Source organism: Streptopelia decaocto (assembly GCF_964273445.1).
Source record: "Streptopelia decaocto genome assembly, chromosome: 10".
Classification (NCBI taxonomy): Eukaryota; Metazoa; Chordata; class Aves; order Columbiformes; family Columbidae; genus Streptopelia; species Streptopelia decaocto.
The window spans coordinates 1,047,495-1,064,542 of record NC_138665.1 but is presented as its reverse complement, the minus strand read 5'-3'; the positions used below and the strand labels follow the sequence as shown (position 1 = coordinate 1,064,542).

Below are 17,048 nucleotides of genomic sequence, written 5' to 3'. Positions count from 1 at the left end.
CCCCTGCCCCTGCCCCTCCCCGCGGCGGGAGACCGGAGGGGCTTGTGCTCGGCCCTGAGCGGCACCCGGTGCTCTTGCCCAACAAAACAACCCGAAAGCGCTCAGCACAGCTGGGGCCCTGGAGCTGTTGCTGAGCCAAGAGCCCCAAACACCGCAGGCTTTGCTGCACAAACCCCTCCCACAACCACCTTCCAAATGGTCCCTTTTTCTTCCACCTCTGATTCCTCCTCCTGCTTTCTCAGTCACCTTGGTGACCAACAACAGGATTCAGCCTCCCAGGGCTCTTAAAATCCTTAATGGCCTGAAAACACGCCCAGGGGAGCACTGAGTTCATCCTGGCTCCCACACCCCTGGCTCTGAGCTGCCTTTGGCAGCAGCTGTGGGAGCTCAGGGTTCCATCAGGGAACCCAAGGCTGCAGGAAACGGAGCAGGTGGTTTGAAGTTTTTATTTGAGATAGAGTTTAAAGCAGCCCCGAGCTCGGTAGCGCAGGTAGGACGGTGCCGTTCAGAACCCAACGAGCAGGAGCCGTCAGTGTCACAGGTGAAGCGGCCCCCCGTGGGACAGCCAGGCCCAGCGCCAACGGGCTACGGGTCGCTCCGCTTCACTGGAAGGGAGAGGACTTGTGGGTGGATGTTTCTGGAGAAGAACTCCATGAGCATCAGGCCAAATGGCAGCCTCACCGAGTCTGGAAAGAGCCGAGCAACGCTGGGCAACAACAGAAGGGACAGCGTGGGGCAACAAGAGCTGGCGGGGTGGGCTGGAGGCCGGTCTGGCCTGGGAGGGGGTTTGCACGGTCCCAGCTCTGCACCTTTTCCAGGTCTCTGGCTGTGGCTGCAGTGGGGAGAGCGGCTTGTGGGCACCCCCAGCACAGACGCCGCTCCAGGCACAGGCTGCTCCGGGGAGGCACCGCGTCCCGGCTCCGCATCTCCCCACCGTGACAGCTCCCCTTCCAGAGCAACCTCACCCTGCCCAGCCCTGGCCTGAGCCTACGGGAGGCTTAACACACACAAAATGAGAGGTTGAGAAAAGCAAAACAATCCCAGGAATTCGATGCACATTTGACACGCGCCAAACTGGAAGACAGTTTTCAATTTCCCAAACTACTTCGATATTTAACAAGAAGCAGAAAGCACTGCCGGAGCCAAAAGCTAATCGCCCCCGTGCAGACAGACACAGAACCGCCTGCTCGGGCACGTCCCACCCCGGCCCTGCAGACGCGCTCTGGGTTCGTTCCCACCGATGCCCCCAGCACCTGGCAGGGCCGCCTCGCTGCTTCTTGTGTGAAAACAGGTCCTGGCTCCTCCGAGTTTCATGTTAAAGGAAACCCTGGAGACTGGATGAGATCAACCCAATGGCCACATGCACAACGTCCTCAGAAACTGAGCGTTTTCATTTTAGGGAGGGACTGGAAAAAGAACCCGGCTCGTGCCCTTCTCCAAGCTGAGAGCTCATTGACACAACATTATGCAAAGATCTATTTTTTTAAATCAGAAACACCCACAGAACAGCACAGAGGCACAAACAGGATGAGCAGTCTTTAATCAAGGGGGTTCGAAGTCACAAGTGTCACTCACTACCCCTCACCACCTTTGGTTTTCTAGAGCTGCTGTGGATGGAGAAAGCAGATGGAGTCGGGCAAGAACTAAGAGTGCAGGCTGGCACTACCCAATTTCTTCACCAATAGACCTGGTCGCTCATGAAGCCTCCGTGCCTCAGTTTGCCCACTTGTACGAGATGTCAATATGCATTGGTCTTTGTAAAAGGCTCCAAGACCTGTGGTAGGAGCACAGTGAAGGATCCCGCAGCTCAGCCCCACGTGTCAGGGTGGCTTTCTGGTAGCAAAGACCTCGAGCCACTCGCCATCATGGATTTTAGACCAACAAGTGTGTGTGTGTCTGTGTGTGTCTGTGTGTCTGTGTGTGTGTCTGTGTGTGTGTGTCTGTGTGTGTCTGTGTGTGTGTCTGTGTGTGTGTGTGTGTGTGTGTGTGTGTGTGTGTGTGTGTGTTCAACCTCAGTGCCAACAGGCTCCGGGCATCGCCCCTGCCAGGTGACACCTCTGCAACCTCCCCTGCTCTTTCGTGCTGCTTTGAAAAAGACCGAGGGGGTGGAGGGGGATGACTGCAGCTCTAATAACATTTTCAGGTTGATCTTCTTTCTCCTGGCTTCGTCGTGTTGAGTTGATCCGGACACATACAGCTTCCTTGTAGTCGCTGCCAAAGGACCCGTCTTATCTCCGCCGCAGCAAAGCTCTGCTTTCAACTCAGCTCAGACCAGCGCGCCGGCCAGCCAAGGGCGTTCACAGCATAAACCGTGCTGCCCTTTGTCTCAACATAAATTCTGGGGCTGAAATACCTTTTTGTTTTCCTTCCCCCCCCAATTCTGTTGTTATTAACCAGTTCACTGCTACATCCAAGTTGTTTGCTCCCTTCCAAACAAGATCTTGTTTTACTTTCAAGTCCCAAGCCCAGAACAAGCTCGCAGCGGGAAGGAGGAAATCCACGCTGAAAAACACATCAACGCCCCAGGAAATCATTTCTTGGGACATTGTAAATAAAGCGTACAAAAGAAAGCAAGCTCGGGGCTGTGACCCCGCTGTCACACGCACGCAGACGCCACCGGCACTCACAGCTCTGCCCTGATGCGCATCTGCCCTGGGGGCACCCCGGGACATCTCACCCAGCGCTCTCCCCCAAGCGTGAATTCAGCCTGAAAGAGAAGAAAACAAACCACTGAATCTCTTTCTTTCATTAAGAAAGATTCGAATAGTAGGAGGCAGGATGTTCCTTAAACCAATGGTAAAACGTTAGTGCTTTTGCAACGGAGTGAGCAGAGGGAACCCCACGCTCATCCATCCTGTCCATGCCTGGTGTCCCAGAGCCGAGCACTGTCCTGGTGTCCCAGAGCCGAGCACTGTCCTGGTGTCCCAGAGCCGAGCACTGTCCCGTCCCAACAGATGGGACGAGGGATGAGGTCACTCTGAATGCGACACGCGCCCTGTTCAACAGATGAGACCAGGTGTGAGCTGACTCTGCGCGGCAATGCCAAGTGAATGACAGACAATCACTCCGGGGGTCCAATTATGAATTTACTAAAAGCACATGGTGGTACACAAATTACAGCAATCAGTGACTTGGCAAAAGTATGTTATAGTACCACAAAACTTATCAATGCATTGACAGCAAAAGCCCTTCTGAAAACGGTGGACTGGCAACAATTAGTAATTGTAATGCAAAACTTAACTAGACTTTAGCAGCAGAACTCACAATGATATTACTTTATATGTTTAAGAAAAAGGAAAAGAGAGAGAAGAGGAAAACTGAGATATCAGAAAGAGAGAGAGACAGCGAGGGGGAGTAAGATGTCACTCCACAGGCACATCGGTCCCGCGACGGCCTCTGGAGGGGGGGACGTGTTGAAGATTTACACGTCGCCAACCCGTATCATACGTGAGGTTGTTTTATAACCCAGTTCATTTACATGCGAGATAGGAGAGGGCGGTTCGTCTCCTCCCTCTGCTCGCTCTTCATGCTCATTAGGAAGACTCTTCTGGAAATGGGTCTGGGGTCTTCAGACTAGGGGAGAGTTCATGGCATTGACCAGGAGTGAGTTGTCTTGCCCGTCAGGGGTAGCTGTTGGTTCGTGGTTTCTTCTCGTAGTTGGTTGTCTGACAGATGGTTCATCTCTATCATCCCAATTAGGCCATGAGGCATTTTACAGCAACACTGTTATTGCCCTTAGCTTACAAGGTGTCTGCCTCCATGGCCATAAAACTTTGGGGAAGATAAAAGGAGGTGTCATCTATCTCTTCCTCCCAAAGCAACAAAACCCAGACGTTTAAGGCATAACAAGGTCCTTTGCTCTGCTAAGGATCAGGGTGCTGCCTTTTACTGCTCAGACCTTGGATTCCGAGCAACAGACCTCAGGGCTGCTGAAGAGGCGAAGCTGAGGCCGGCAGCTCCATCATTCCCCCTTTTCCACTCCCGGACACGTCACCGCTGGCACCGACAGCTCCCGGTACTGGAGAAAACAGCTGAGCCAGCCTGACCCAGACTCACGGATCCGTGCACGGAGGACACGCGGTTTTCCCCTTAATTTCCCCCAACAAGACAAGCTGGGATCAAAGGAAAAAATGACTCCACTTACCTACTGCCTGCAGCACGGGGGAGGCAGGAGGAGCCCGGCCCTTCGCTCATCCCTGCCCATCCCTGGGCATCCAAAGCTGCCAGAGCAAGTTGTGACCCCCCCAGAGCCCAGCCCTGACGGACACCCCGTATCTGCTGCCTAATCCAGGGTGGCATCGGGCTCCCTTATCCGCTGCATCTTATTAAGGCAAAGCTCAGGGAGCTTCTCCGCGGACAGGCAGAGAAGAGGAGCTGAGCAGCAGCCCCGTTCCTTCCATAATAAACTCCCGCCTGCATTTTGTGTCCCATTCAAACCCAGCACTACCCCAACTCCCATCCCTCCCGTACAAAGGCAGAGAAGCGGGAGCAGCTCTCCCCAAAAGGGTCCCCAATAATGTACTTCATAACCATGGTTCTGTAACCCCCTGCCAGGTCCCTTCCTTTTCTGGGTGAGGATAGAGGATGGAGTCCTGTGGCCACCTCCTCGTCCAGAGCATCACCGCTGGAGTCAGAATGTTTTAGCAACAGATGGGGAAGGGATTTATAGGAGCATCAACCACAGCTTCACCTCTGGTTGTTCAACCCAGTGCTGTTTGCTTAGCTGAAGTCGCAGCTTGGCGTTATTTATGAAGTGTATGGATTGTCTCCAGCTCTGACATGTACAGTCAGTTCACTGAAGAGAAACCCCAGGGCTCCTCCTGGAGTCACTGGGAAGGTAAAGCAATAGAAACACAAGAACGGGACGAGGCAAAACCCTTTGCAGCAACTCAAACTGCCCGGGGGAAGGGGAACCCCTTTCCCAGCCAGTGCCCTCGACTGGGGCAAATGGAGAAAATGCTTGAGTAGGAATTATAGGAATTCCACAAAAGCAGACAGCAAACAGTCAGGAGCTTTTATAACACACATCTCACTGGGAAAGGGAAGACATCAGTCCCAGTATAGAGCTATACATACATCTACAGCCACATAATGCCCTTGTGAGCCTCACGTTCTGGGCACAGCACATCACTGCTGTAGCTAATGCAATAACAACAATTGAGTAACATTGCTGCAAGTTTCCCTATGCAGAGAACTACAGCTTAGGTCTGGAGCTGAAATCAGTATTTTCTTTACGCAGACATCACTTCTGTTGGTTAATGGTGTCAGCATGTTTTCGCAGACAAGAGCAGCTACAAAGTCATGCTCCAAGCTCCTATTTCCACCTTGCCCACGTGTACCAGCCCCCCAGCTGTTAAAATGCGCAGCCCCAGCCACAGGAAAATTATATTTCCACATTAAAAAGCAGCAAGAGTGGAGAGACCTGCTCGAGGAGGAGGGAGCATCTCCCGTGTGAGGAAAGGCTGAGGGAGCTGGGGCTCTGGAGCTGGACAAGAGGACACTGAGGGGGGACTCATTCCTGGGGATCAATATGGAAAGGGGGAGTGTCAGGAGGATGGAGCCAGGCTCTTCTGGGTGACAACCAGTGACAGGACAAGGGGCAATGGGTGCAAACTGGAACACAGGAGGTTCCACTTAAATATGAGAAGAAACTTGTTGGGGGTGAGGGTGTCAGAGCCTGGCCCAGGCTGCCCAGGGAGGTTGTGGAGTCTCCTTCTGTGCAGACATTCCAACCCGCCTGGACACCTTCCTGTGTAACCTCATCTGGGTGTTCCTGCTCCATGGGGGGATTGACCTGGATGAGCTTTCCAGGTCCCTTCCAATCCCTGACACTCTGGGATTCTGTGAGCAAGAGGCAAAGAAAGGTCTTGTAGCATTGCAACATTTCTTTTACTCACCCATCATGTTTGCTTTGGCATTGCAGGTACTCAAAGTCCTGCACACTGAGGACCGAGCCTCTCTAAAGCCCAGCTGTGCCAGGCTTTCCCACAAAGCCAGTGTGTACATTTTCCCACGTTCTCACCTTCCTGCGCAGGATTTTCTCAGGCCAGCCTCCCGAGGACACCTCTCCCATGCAAAACAAGCCGGGTGCCAGGCAGGCTGCTGCGGAGCTGGAGCTTGTCTGCTGGCACAAGCCTTGCGCTGGGCAGCTGCTTCCTGCCCCGAGCTCCCCAGTGTTCCCAGGGCTCCCATGGCCAAACAGCTGTGGTCCTGCTCCACAAACATGCTCCCTGCCCCTGTCACTTCCCGCAGAGCACCCAGGATTGCTCACCAGCCAGCTGCGATGCTCCAGCTTTCGGCACCTCTTGCCCTTGCACCAGCCTACCTCAGCCTTCCCACAAGAACGAGAGGACACGCTCTCATGTACTGCAGCTCTAATTGAAGCAGGGATCAGATTTTCAAGCTAGAGCGCTCCTGTGTATTTGTAAGATAAGCAGAAAAGAGCAGCTTTGTTTTTCTGGTGTCCCAAGCGTGCTGCGGGGAAGAGAAGCTGCATGCACAGGATGGGCATCCCCAGACGCTTCCAGCACAGACCTCGCTTGGGGGGAAGTTCAGGGAAAAGGACGGTGGCAGCTTCTTCCCTGGACTCAGACCCAGACTGGCGGAGCGTCCATCTGGTGAGAGGGGGACAATCCTCAGCAAAGAGGACAATGGAGCTTTTGAAGGCAAAGCGGCTGGTGCCACCAGGCTGGCAGCCACGGCTGAGGCGGAACGTGAAGCATTTCAAGTTGTGAGTAACTTACAGGCACGCTGCAGTCCGGTTCAACTCGGTAACCAACTCCTGTCATACAAAACCACCACAGACAAAGTCAAGGCATTTATTTTTTAAGCAGAAGGTATCTGATCCACCCATAACATCTTGGTTTGATTCGGTTTGAAGCTACACAAGAATTCAAGATGTCATCATCTCACCTCCAGGTTAAAGCAGTGGCAGAGGGTTGTCGCTGTTGGATGGCTTTGGAAAAGAAATAAGCTGGCTTCTGCTCCAAGTAGAGACGAGGAATTTGTCTCTATTTGAGACAGTTTAAGACTGAGCAAAGACTCAGCTCTAGGCAGGAGTCCCCGCTCCCCCCAGAACAGGTTTATCACAGACAACCCACCACCTCTTGCCACCAAACCTCAGCTGGTCTGCGGCGCCCGGGCAGGGACAACAGGAGTTGTGACCGTGGCCAAGGCTGCACAAAGTGCAACACCTGCTCCACAGCCAGAGGTTTGTCCGTCAGGAAGCAGAGTCGGAGCCACCGCTCTGTAATTCTTGGCCATTACTCAACAGCTCAGCTGCCTTCCGCGGCCTTGGTGGTGAGCCAGAGGTGACAGGAAGAGCTGCTGCCACCGATGAGCCTCAGCCACGGACAGCAAAATGCTGCCCACCACAGAACACAACCACAATGAACGCCACCACCCTCCAAAAGCATTCATATACCTCTAAACTCCAGTAAACGGTCACAACTTTATTCACAGGAAAATAATTTGGTAAGATCTGGGACAGGGACTTGAGGAGCACAGACGTGGAACGAGTTGTGTGGCCAACAGTGGTCAGGAAGGGGTTTTATTGCATAGTTATTGGCAAAAGGAGAGACACCGGACAGAAAGCGGCGGTGCGGTCAGTCCCAGAGCCAGGATCCGGCCTGGGCTGGGAGCAGCACGCGCAGCCGTGTAAACGTCCCGGGCGCGGGGCTCTCCGGGAGGACACCTAAGACACTGCTGAGTGAGGAAGAGGTCACTTGTGCAACATCTAACACAGTCGGAACTCACCGGGAAGTGCAGTAAAGGTGGGGCAGTAACTCAGGACTTTGCCATTACGTACTTGAGGGAAATCGAGAAGAAATCTTTAGGCATAGATCTAAAAAAAGGGATCACGATGAGAATACAACTGTTAACTCCTCCTGCCTCCTCGGGGTTCTCCTGGCAAGGCCGCGTCACAGTAATTAAATACATTCACAGAAGATTAATCAAAACAAGCTTCTTCCCAATCAGATGCTGGCCCTGGTTTTAAGGAGATCTGGTCTGTTGGGGGTTTGGTTTTGTGGACTTTTTTCATTCTTTCAGTAAAACATCCTCAGCTGGCCAATTTTTTTTCCCCATCCCCTATTTCAACTTTACAAGATTCTTATTTTTACCAAGTGGCTCCTTGGGAATACACCACCCCTGAGTTACAATCGTATCTTTCTGCCACCACCTGAATGCTGTGTGCAAAATCATCCTTCTCCTTCAAAACGCCTGAAGGTACAGACCTTGTTTTTTCCTCCCCATGTTAGTAGCAAGAGTTCAAATAAAATAAGAAGAGGAGATATAGTTCTATAGCATTTCGCTTTTACTCCTTCATGGAATCTTTCCAATGCAACTTCACAAAAGCAATGTAAATAAAGTCTTTTTTTTTTCTTCTAAAAAGAAGATAATGTTCCACAGATTATGTAGTGCAATTGGTTATCTGGTAGAAAAAAATTATCTTCTTCAGCTCCACGGAAGGAAACGCTGAAAACAGTTCCATGGTCTCAATAAAAATAGGAAAGTATATCCAGTATTATCTATAAAGTTTCTTTTGTGTTGAACACACAATACCTACTAGTCTGCCTTTAATTGAAGAGTATAGAGTCTGGGTCCTGGTTAGCCAGCTGTGCAATGTGCTTTAATACATCCTTTTTAGTAATGATCCCAAGTAGCTTCCTGAAAAATGAAAACACATTTTCAGTGCATCGCCACCCACAGAAGGCAACCCCTGCTCTCACACGGCTTGCTAGAGGGCACGTTTAATCCAAGTGCCTTTTTGGATCACAGCACTGATGCTCCACACAAAGCTCACAAGCCCCAAGAGAAACTCTATCAGTATTTTACACTAAGAAAGTAAGGAGGTTATAACCAAAAGACAAATATTTAACACCCACCCTTTCTGAAAAGATCGACCTGAGTGCCTAGTGCTACCTTCTAAGTCCTTGAACTCAGTAGCGATGCTTTCAAAACGGTGCTGCAAGGCACACCAGGAAAGAGGCAGAACGTGTGCGGGGAGCGATGCCGAGTGGTGCTGGAACCAGCAGCTGGTCCCAGTGCAGCACGGAGGGAACAGCGAGTCAGTCCTACCAGTGCCGCTCCAGGGGACTGGTTGCTCAGTGTCTATCTCTGCCCCTCATTCCTTCCCACCTCACCAAACACACTGCTCCTGATCAACACCGAAGCGAATTCAGGTAGTTCTAGGAAACACACGGCCAGATCGGAGGGGAGGCCGTGAGCCCTTTCCATCCGCCCATCATCCTGTGGAGCTACAGGCTTCACACTGCTGCTACAACTGGGAGAGGCTCGGGGTTTCACAGCTGCTTTTTTCCAGATAGCAGCTGCTCCAGCTGATGCTCAGAGCTCCCCACATCAGAGGCCTTTGCTCACTGGAAGGGGGTTGTGGCTCAGGCAACCCCGGGACCCAGAGCTCTTACCCGTTGTGAGTAACCAGGCACTGGCGCAACCCCAGCTTGCGGAATATATCCACGACGATTTCCATGGGCGTTTGGTCTGTCACTGTGAAAGGACTGAGGTCCAGGATGCTCCTGAGTTTCAGCATAGAGGGGGAGCTTGGAGGCAGCGGAGGAGAGTGGTCAGTGAAATAAATAATTGAAGTGCTCACAATCCCATCCTGCTTCTTCCGGGCATTTTCTGGAAGAAGAAGTATTTGATTAAATATCATCCCTCCTTTCCTTTACCAAAGTGAAGAGCATCCCCTTTCCTCCCTCTGCCCACACCGGGCTGGCCTTAAAGGTCCATTCCTCCTTTCACCTGCACTGCTTCTCAAGGCAACCGATGACCCGAGGAGGGTGTGATGTTTCCATCCTATCTTCTAATAACTACAGTGTAACCTCTGAGGTTTCCAGAGTTTCACCCCAGGGCTGAGCTCAGTGCAAGCTCTGCCTAATGCCGAGGCTGCCACACATCTCCGCATTTTGCTGTGGCCGTGTAAATGCAAGCTCTGGAGATCTTTAACTTCCCGGTTTTAAGAGGAGGTAGATAAAATGCCTCGTACACTTCTCAGTCATCAATTTTAGTGGCACGCAGAGCAGCTAAAGAAGTAGTTTTAAGCACTTAACCTACTGGCACAGGCTCTGTGCCCATGATTAGGATCAAGAATAGAAAACAAGTTAAGTACTTGCCATCTCTCAGATATTTACACGAGTGCACGGCAGCCCACTCCTGCCACACGGGCAATGTGGGTACCTGCCCCACTGCAGCTCCGAGGTGATGTTTACATTCCATGACTCGCTGGGAAGGGGCTGGCCTGGCAGCACAAGCACCAGGCTGCGTACTCGGAGCTGGCTATCAAAAGGTAAATCCCATTCTGTGGCACATAGCAGCGCAGCACTGTGCATATCTGGGGGAAAAGATTGCTCTTAACAAGCCCCTGGAGATTCGGAATAACACAAATGCAGTAATTTGTGGTCACACCACAAAGCAGCCTTACAGAGGAAAGGCAACACGCATAATATGATAGTGCCCTTTTTTCCGTATTTCAATCTGTATTGTCATAAGCACTTGGCCCAGATACTTATCTGAGCAATACTCATGTGCTCTAAAAGACTACTGTACATCCTAACAGTGATGCTGAAAATTCTACCTTAAAAGAGAGAGTGAACACATGAGGTTGATCCATAGCTGCAGGCAACTTAATAATAAAAACTAGTGCAGCTCTGCCATGGCACCGAGCTCGCTCAGGACACACTGCAGAGCTCGTGTGTCTGCAATTCTCCAGGATCACACTGTTCCCACCACCACTTTCTGCTTTTGTCCAAGGGAAGTCCAAGGGGATCCTGGGGACAGCAGGGTGAGCATGAGCCAGCACTGGGCCCTTGTGGCCAGGAAGCCAATGGTACCTGGGGTGGGTTAGAAGGGGGTGGTCAGTAGGTCAGAGAGGTTCTCCTGCCCCTCTGCTCTGCCCTGGGGAGACCACACCTGGAATCTTGTGTCCAGTTGTGGCCCCTCAGTTCCAGCAGGACAGGGAACTGCTGCAGAGAGTCCAGCGCAGCCACCAAGATGCTGGAGGGAGTGGAGCATCTCCCGTGTGAGGAAAGGCTGAGGGAGCTGGGGCTCTGGAGCTGGACAAGAGGAGACTGAGGGGGGACTCATTCCTGGGGATCAATATGGAAAGGGGGAGTGTCAGGAGGATGGAGCCAGGCTCTTCTTGGTGACAACCAATGACAGGACAAGGGGTAATGGGTGCAAACTGGAACACAGGAGGTTCCACTTAAATATGAGAAGAAACTTGTTTGGGGTGAGGGTGGCAGAGCCTGGCCCAGGCTGCCCAGGGAGGTTGTGGAGTCTCCTTCTCTGCAGACATTCCAACCCGCCTGGACACCTTCCTGTGTAACCTCATCTGGGTGTTCCTGCTCCATGGGGGGATTGCACTGGATGAGCTTTCCAGGTCCCTTCCAATCCCTGACAGTCTGGAATTCTGTTTATCTCTGCAGTATCTTGCCTCTTACCAATTGAAATGATGAGGTCTCTCCTGAGGACGAACCCAACCAGCCTTTGGGACTCCCGTGACACCACCACTGGGTAGCCACTGTACGTGGTTTCGTTGATGATGCTCTCAACATCTTCTACGGTCATGCTGTCCTGAGTGATGACAGTCAGAGGAGGATCGTTCCTCCGTGGCCTCATTACGTCCATCGCAAGTGTCTTGTGTGAGAACTCTTCCTTGGCTTCCAAGAAAGGGTATCCATTGAGGCGAATATGGGCATCGTAAATGCCTTCCCGCCCAATGGCGTCAGCCACCCACTTGCTGGTCATGGCTGCTGCCATCAGAGGAACAATGTACTCCAGTCCCCCCGTGAGCTCAAACATAATGACCACTAGTGACACAGTCATTCGGGTCACCCCACCTGCAAACAGAACACAGGAAGACAGATGACATGAAGAGGCAATTTTGGGGCTCTCTGGGGTGCACTGATGTTTGGAGGTTTGCTACAGCTGTCCTCTGCCAACACACCTAAAGAAGGTCTTGTGTCAACAAGGGGTTGTACTGTTGGACTCCTACATCACATTCAGCATCGCAGTGCAAGCCAAACGTGAGCAGAACAGTACTGAAACCATCCATCCCCTCCAGAATATCATCCCATGGGCTGGTTTATAAGGGTTTGCTACACATTTTTGATGGGGCTTGCCCTGAACTCTGAAGACACCTTAAGAGATGGCTCATTTCTCCCTTGTTACTCAGCTAACTGCAAAATAGTCTGGCCACGCCATAGAAGGGCCCCATACGCATCTCCATAGGCAGATTCATGGCACACGACCTCTGACAGGCCATAGGCAAGAGGTAAGTGTCACCCTGACATCTTTGAGTTGCTCTCATGAACTCCCTTAATAGCAAGTGCTTCAGACAACTGACCTTTCAAGTTTGCCAGCTTTCAGCCTGACGTTTTTGACTTCTGTACTACTACTAGTAGTAGTTGAGGCATTTCAAGATAAAACACTTGAGCCTTCTAAGCTATTGACATAATTTTTTCATAACAGCATTGTTTCTTGGTTTATTTTATGCTTTTGAGATTCAAGTCTCAAAGCTACTCTCAAATATTTTAGAGGAGTTTTACTCCATCTCCTAAAGGAGCATATACCCTTCAGTACTCTCCAATGGTAAAAAGAACAGTTAATGAAGTGGAATCATATTTCTTTTTCATCAATTACATGCAAACAAGGAGGTGTAACCCCTTTAGAAAGACCAAAGCTGGGTTTTGGTAGCATGCTTTTGCTGTTCCTGAAATGGGAGTTTCTCCCGATACAGTAAAGTAGGTCCTTAAGAGTTAAACGTATTATTCCATGGAGGAGATGATTGGGAATTGCAGTGAAAGTGAAGTTCAGTCACGTGCACTGAGTTTCGCAAATTCAGCCAAGCGGAATCAGTGTCACCAAAAAGCAGAGCTGCGTCATAAGATTTAAGGTCAGAACAGGCAGGAAAATAAACTAAAACCTCACAGGAAAATCTAAAGTCCCTGGCCACTCTCATTTTTTCTAGCTGCTGATTCAGGAGGCTCCCCACTGAAACCCATCATGTCTGACAATAGGCTGGTGCTGGCAAAAGAACGCAAACAGGATGAGAAACACAGTGCACGTTCTACTACAAAGTTTCCTGTTCTTGAGACAAAGCCAGATTCTACGGACTGTGAGAACAACAGCAGCATTGCACTACTACCCTTCTTGTTCTGGCAGGACAAGGGGTGATGGTTTCAACCTAAAGGAGGAGAGATTTAGGCTGGACATGAGGAAGAAATTGTTGGCCCTGAGGGTGGTGAGAGCCTGGCCCAGGTTGGCCAGAGAGGTGGTGGATGAACCATCCCTGGAGACATCCCAGGCCAGGCTGGACGGGGCTCTGAGCAACCTGAGCTGGTGAAGATGTCCCTGCTCATGGCAGGGGGGACACTGGATGAGCTTTGAAGGTCCCTTCAGCCCAAACTATTCTATGGTTCTACAATTTAAATGTCCGACCAAGACCCAAACCGCTTCAAAAGCCATCTTGCTTACCCAGGCACGCCGCAGCCCCCACCATTGCGTAGAGGCCAGGGGTGATGCAGTCGGCTCCCTGGCTGCACCAGCCGCTGAAGATGGCCCAGTCGTGGTGGTAATAGGCCAGCTGCTCCACGGCTACTCCAAGCAACCTGCCTGCAATGGCCCCCACAGCCATGCTGGGGATGAAGAGACCCGAGGGCACCTGTGAAAACACACAGCGGTAAACCTGCCATTCCTCAGGCACTTCAAAGATAGCAATGGAATTCCAAAACATGGCCAAGTTAGAGGTTACGGTAAATTTTAAACTGGCAAGGCTGCCTTGCTCTGTCACGTCTGCCCTTCCTGTACCCTCATGCTCTACAGTCTCTGCAAGGAGTTTGAATTTACTCTTTTTTGAGTGGGAGAAACAGCCCCACAAGAGGCTTTTTCAAAAGCTGCTTTCCCAAGAGAATATAACACCGCTAACATTCCCCCCATGCCTTTCTAACCACACAAGGAGGTGTTTATTGCAGACACGGGATTTCCCCACTCCGCTGCCTTCACGTACCTCTTCCCTGGCAGAAACTCAAATTCCACCAGGAAAGTGAGGGCACCTGCAATTAGCACCCACAGCACGAGTGACGCCCAGCAGAGCCGATGGCAGCAAGTTTCACCTCTGCACTTCAGCTGTTCCAGCACTCCAAAAGCTCCTGGTCTTTTAAGTCAGAGGATTTCCCCCCGTCCCCTTTACACTTTTGTCATACGGCTTTCTCATTCTCACAGAGCGGATGATCGCCCTTGAATGTCCACAGCTCTGCAGTGGGGTCACCTTTCTGGACAGAGCACTGGAGGACTGGGGGGCACGAGATGCTCAGCTCTGCCGAACCCCACCGCAGGAAAGCTCAGAGCTAGGCCGGACATCCGCAGCTCAAGAGCTGCTGCCAAACAAGTTCAGAACCATCTGATCAAGGAGTAAGTAATTAAGATATTGATTGCTTCGCAATTAACTATTGCATGTATATCAAAAAAGGCTTAAGGCAGGACAATTTAGAAGCATTCCGTGTTCGGCAAATGGGACGTGAAGCCCTGAGACATCAGCTTGAGTGACTGTATCTGATGCTCACGCTCAGGAGAAAAGGTTTCTACTGCCCTCAGTTACGAGCAACAGAACAAATCACTGCAGCCTGTCACCTCAACCCTTTCTTAACAGAGCTTGGGGAGGAAAACATGTCTGTTTATTGAGCAAATAAAACTCTGAGACCTGGCGTTCCTGCAGGGGATGAGAAGAACACACGTTCCTTTACAGGCAATTCTCACCTTCATGCCAAAGGTGAAGATCGTGATGAAGACTTTCATTATAAGGGCCAAAGCCAGCTGCCACATGGCTGTGTAAACTCCGGGGCCAGCAGCTCGGTCTGGCAGGTCATCCCCTTTGGTGCTGTTGAAATCGTTCACGTACTCGCAGAGCTTGGAAGAGTCCAAAATCCCACAGTCGTTGAAGAGCTCAGAAATCAGCTCGCTGGTGCTCATTCTGGTGTACTCGTTGGGGAAGGCCAGAACGGCCGTGATCGCAGTCACGACAAACACCTCCAGCACGGGGTATTTACCCAGCTTCGTCGTCTTGCGCCGCCTGCACCAGGCGATGTTGCTGCGAATGAAGAAAGCTCCCCAAAGCCCACCAAATATTCCTAAAATGATGAACGGCACAAGCTCCAGAAGGTGCCATGGCATGTGAAACTCCACATAGAAGAGAACCAGGCGGCTGTTCCCAAAAGGGTTGATGGAGCGCAGGGTAAACGCAGCGACCAGAGCAGCAAAGAAGGAGCGCCACAGCGTCTTGAGAGGAAAGTAGTAACTGACCTAAAGAGGAAAAACAAAGTGGATTCAGTTAATTCAACGCTTGTCACTACACCAATCGCTGCCTAGTAACACAATCACCACAGCATGAAGTAAAAGCGAGGGCTGAGATGGATGTGCCCTGGCTATGTAACTCTCCTCTCCAGCTGAGCACCCCAGGCTTTATTCGGAGCTCCCGTTCTGTGCGTATTGCAATGGCCAGGATGGGTCCTGGCCTGCAGCTTCCAATGTAGCAAGTGCCCTCTGTGATCCCTCAACTGGAAGTGACTTACTCGGATAATAAAAGCTGGTCCAAATCAGCTACGAGCCGAATCTGGAGAACTATTTGCCTTGCATGCTCTGCAAAGTCCACAAGTGCCGAACAACAGTGCTCGCCATAGCTGCCACCACCGCTATTGCTCAGCTGAGCAAAACCATGCCACTGCTCCTCTGAGCTAAGCCCTGAAGCAAACAGCAGTGATGCATTTCATGTCTGGATCAACTGAACAAGGATTAGAAGTTCCCTGGGACAAAAAGGGGTTTGAGAACCAGATAAGTTGTTGTAAGGAGATGGTGGACATGTGGAAAATGTGATAGAGGCTGTGGCTGTGAACAGTCAGCGTTGCTGAGCACACGCAGATCGGGGGAACCCAATAGGTTTATTGCAAAGCTACACAGAAACATCATCCAAAATAAATTCTCCAGCATTTGTAAGAATTACCTGAAACCTCAATAAGCTTTTAGGTTGCTTGGCCTTGTAAATACACCACCAATCAGTATTCAATAGGGTCTCATTTCCACACCCAAGCAGCTACGAGTGGACTGTATTTTTAAACCAGCAGGGTCAGTTCTTGCAATAAAACGGCTCGCCTAGAGCTAATACAAAATGCTGGTTACCTCTTCCAGACTGAAGAGGACTCCTCCGATGGGTGCACCAAAAGCTACAGACACACCAGCAGCTGCAGCTGCTGATAAAACCTAAAAGAGAAACCAAAGATGGTCAGATGTTTTCAGCCCCCCAAATTTCCCCCTTTTTTTGTCTTAAGTTTGTACAATGACCTCTAGTGTAACTAGAGGTGCTGTGGGGCCACCCAAAACCCTGCCAGCCCACTGGGTGGATTCTGTTGAGTTTGGGTTAGTAGAAGGTAAATTGGCCAATATGATACTACACATTTCACATTAACTATTGTCCAGTGAGTTGTCCACAGAAAAGCCTTGCAGCACTGTGAGGAAACACTCATGTCACGTTCGATGTCACTTGGTTCTTGCACCTTGCCCATCGCTGTGTCCCTGAAAGCAAAACCCGGCATTCTATTCCTACGGTCAAGTCCAGGTCCCTCAAACAGAATCACAGAATCCCAGAGTGTCAGGGGTTGGAAGGGCCCTGGAAAGCTCATCCAGTGCAATCCCCCCATGGAGCAGGAACACCCAGATGAGGTTACACAGGAAGGTGTCCAGGCGGGTTGGAATGTCTGCACAGAAGGAGACTCCACAACCTCCCTGGGCAGCCTGGGCCAGGCTCTGCCACCCTCACCCCGAACAAGTTTCTTCTCATATTTAAATGGAACCTCCTGTGTTCCAGTTTGCACCCATTGCCCCTTGTCCTGTCCCTGGTTGTCACCCAGAAGAGCCTGGCTCCATCCTCCTGACACTCCCCCTTTCCATATTGATCCCTATGAATGAGTCCCCCCTCAGTCTCCTCTTGTCCAGCTCCAGAGCCCCAGCTCCCTCAGCCTTTCCTCACACGGGAGATG

The 17,048-nt window shown here is 51.1% G+C and overlaps 2 protein-coding genes across 11 annotated transcripts in view; one reads left to right on the top strand and one right to left on the bottom strand.

The window, feature by feature from the left end:
- LOC309444422 (uncharacterized protein) overlaps positions 1-17,048 on the top strand; it is a 207,908-nt gene that overhangs the window by 127,939 nt on the left and 62,921 nt on the right. The window lies entirely within an intron of this gene.
- Positions 8,297-17,048, bottom strand: part of LOC309444418 (H(+)/Cl(-) exchange transporter 5) — a 51,988-nt gene continuing 43,236 nt past the window's right edge. For 8 of the 9 annotated variants that reach the window (XM_082062204.1, XM_082062206.1, XM_082062210.1 and 5 more), the window contains 6 exons: positions 16,192-16,272; positions 14,776-15,318; positions 13,495-13,681; positions 11,460-11,858; positions 9,426-9,642; positions 8,297-8,667 (listed from right to left, as the gene is read on the bottom strand). In XM_082062204.1, the coding sequence (XP_081918330.1) occupies positions 8,577-8,667; positions 9,426-9,642; positions 11,460-11,858; positions 13,495-13,681; positions 14,776-15,318; positions 16,192-16,272 (1,518 nt within the window). In that variant the 3' untranslated portion in view covers positions 8,297-8,576. Of the gene's footprint in view, positions 8,668-9,425; positions 9,643-10,696; positions 10,851-11,459; positions 11,859-13,494; positions 13,682-14,775; positions 15,319-16,191; positions 16,273-17,048 lie in introns of those variants that run through there. The other variant, XM_082062208.1, reaches the window with a different exon arrangement.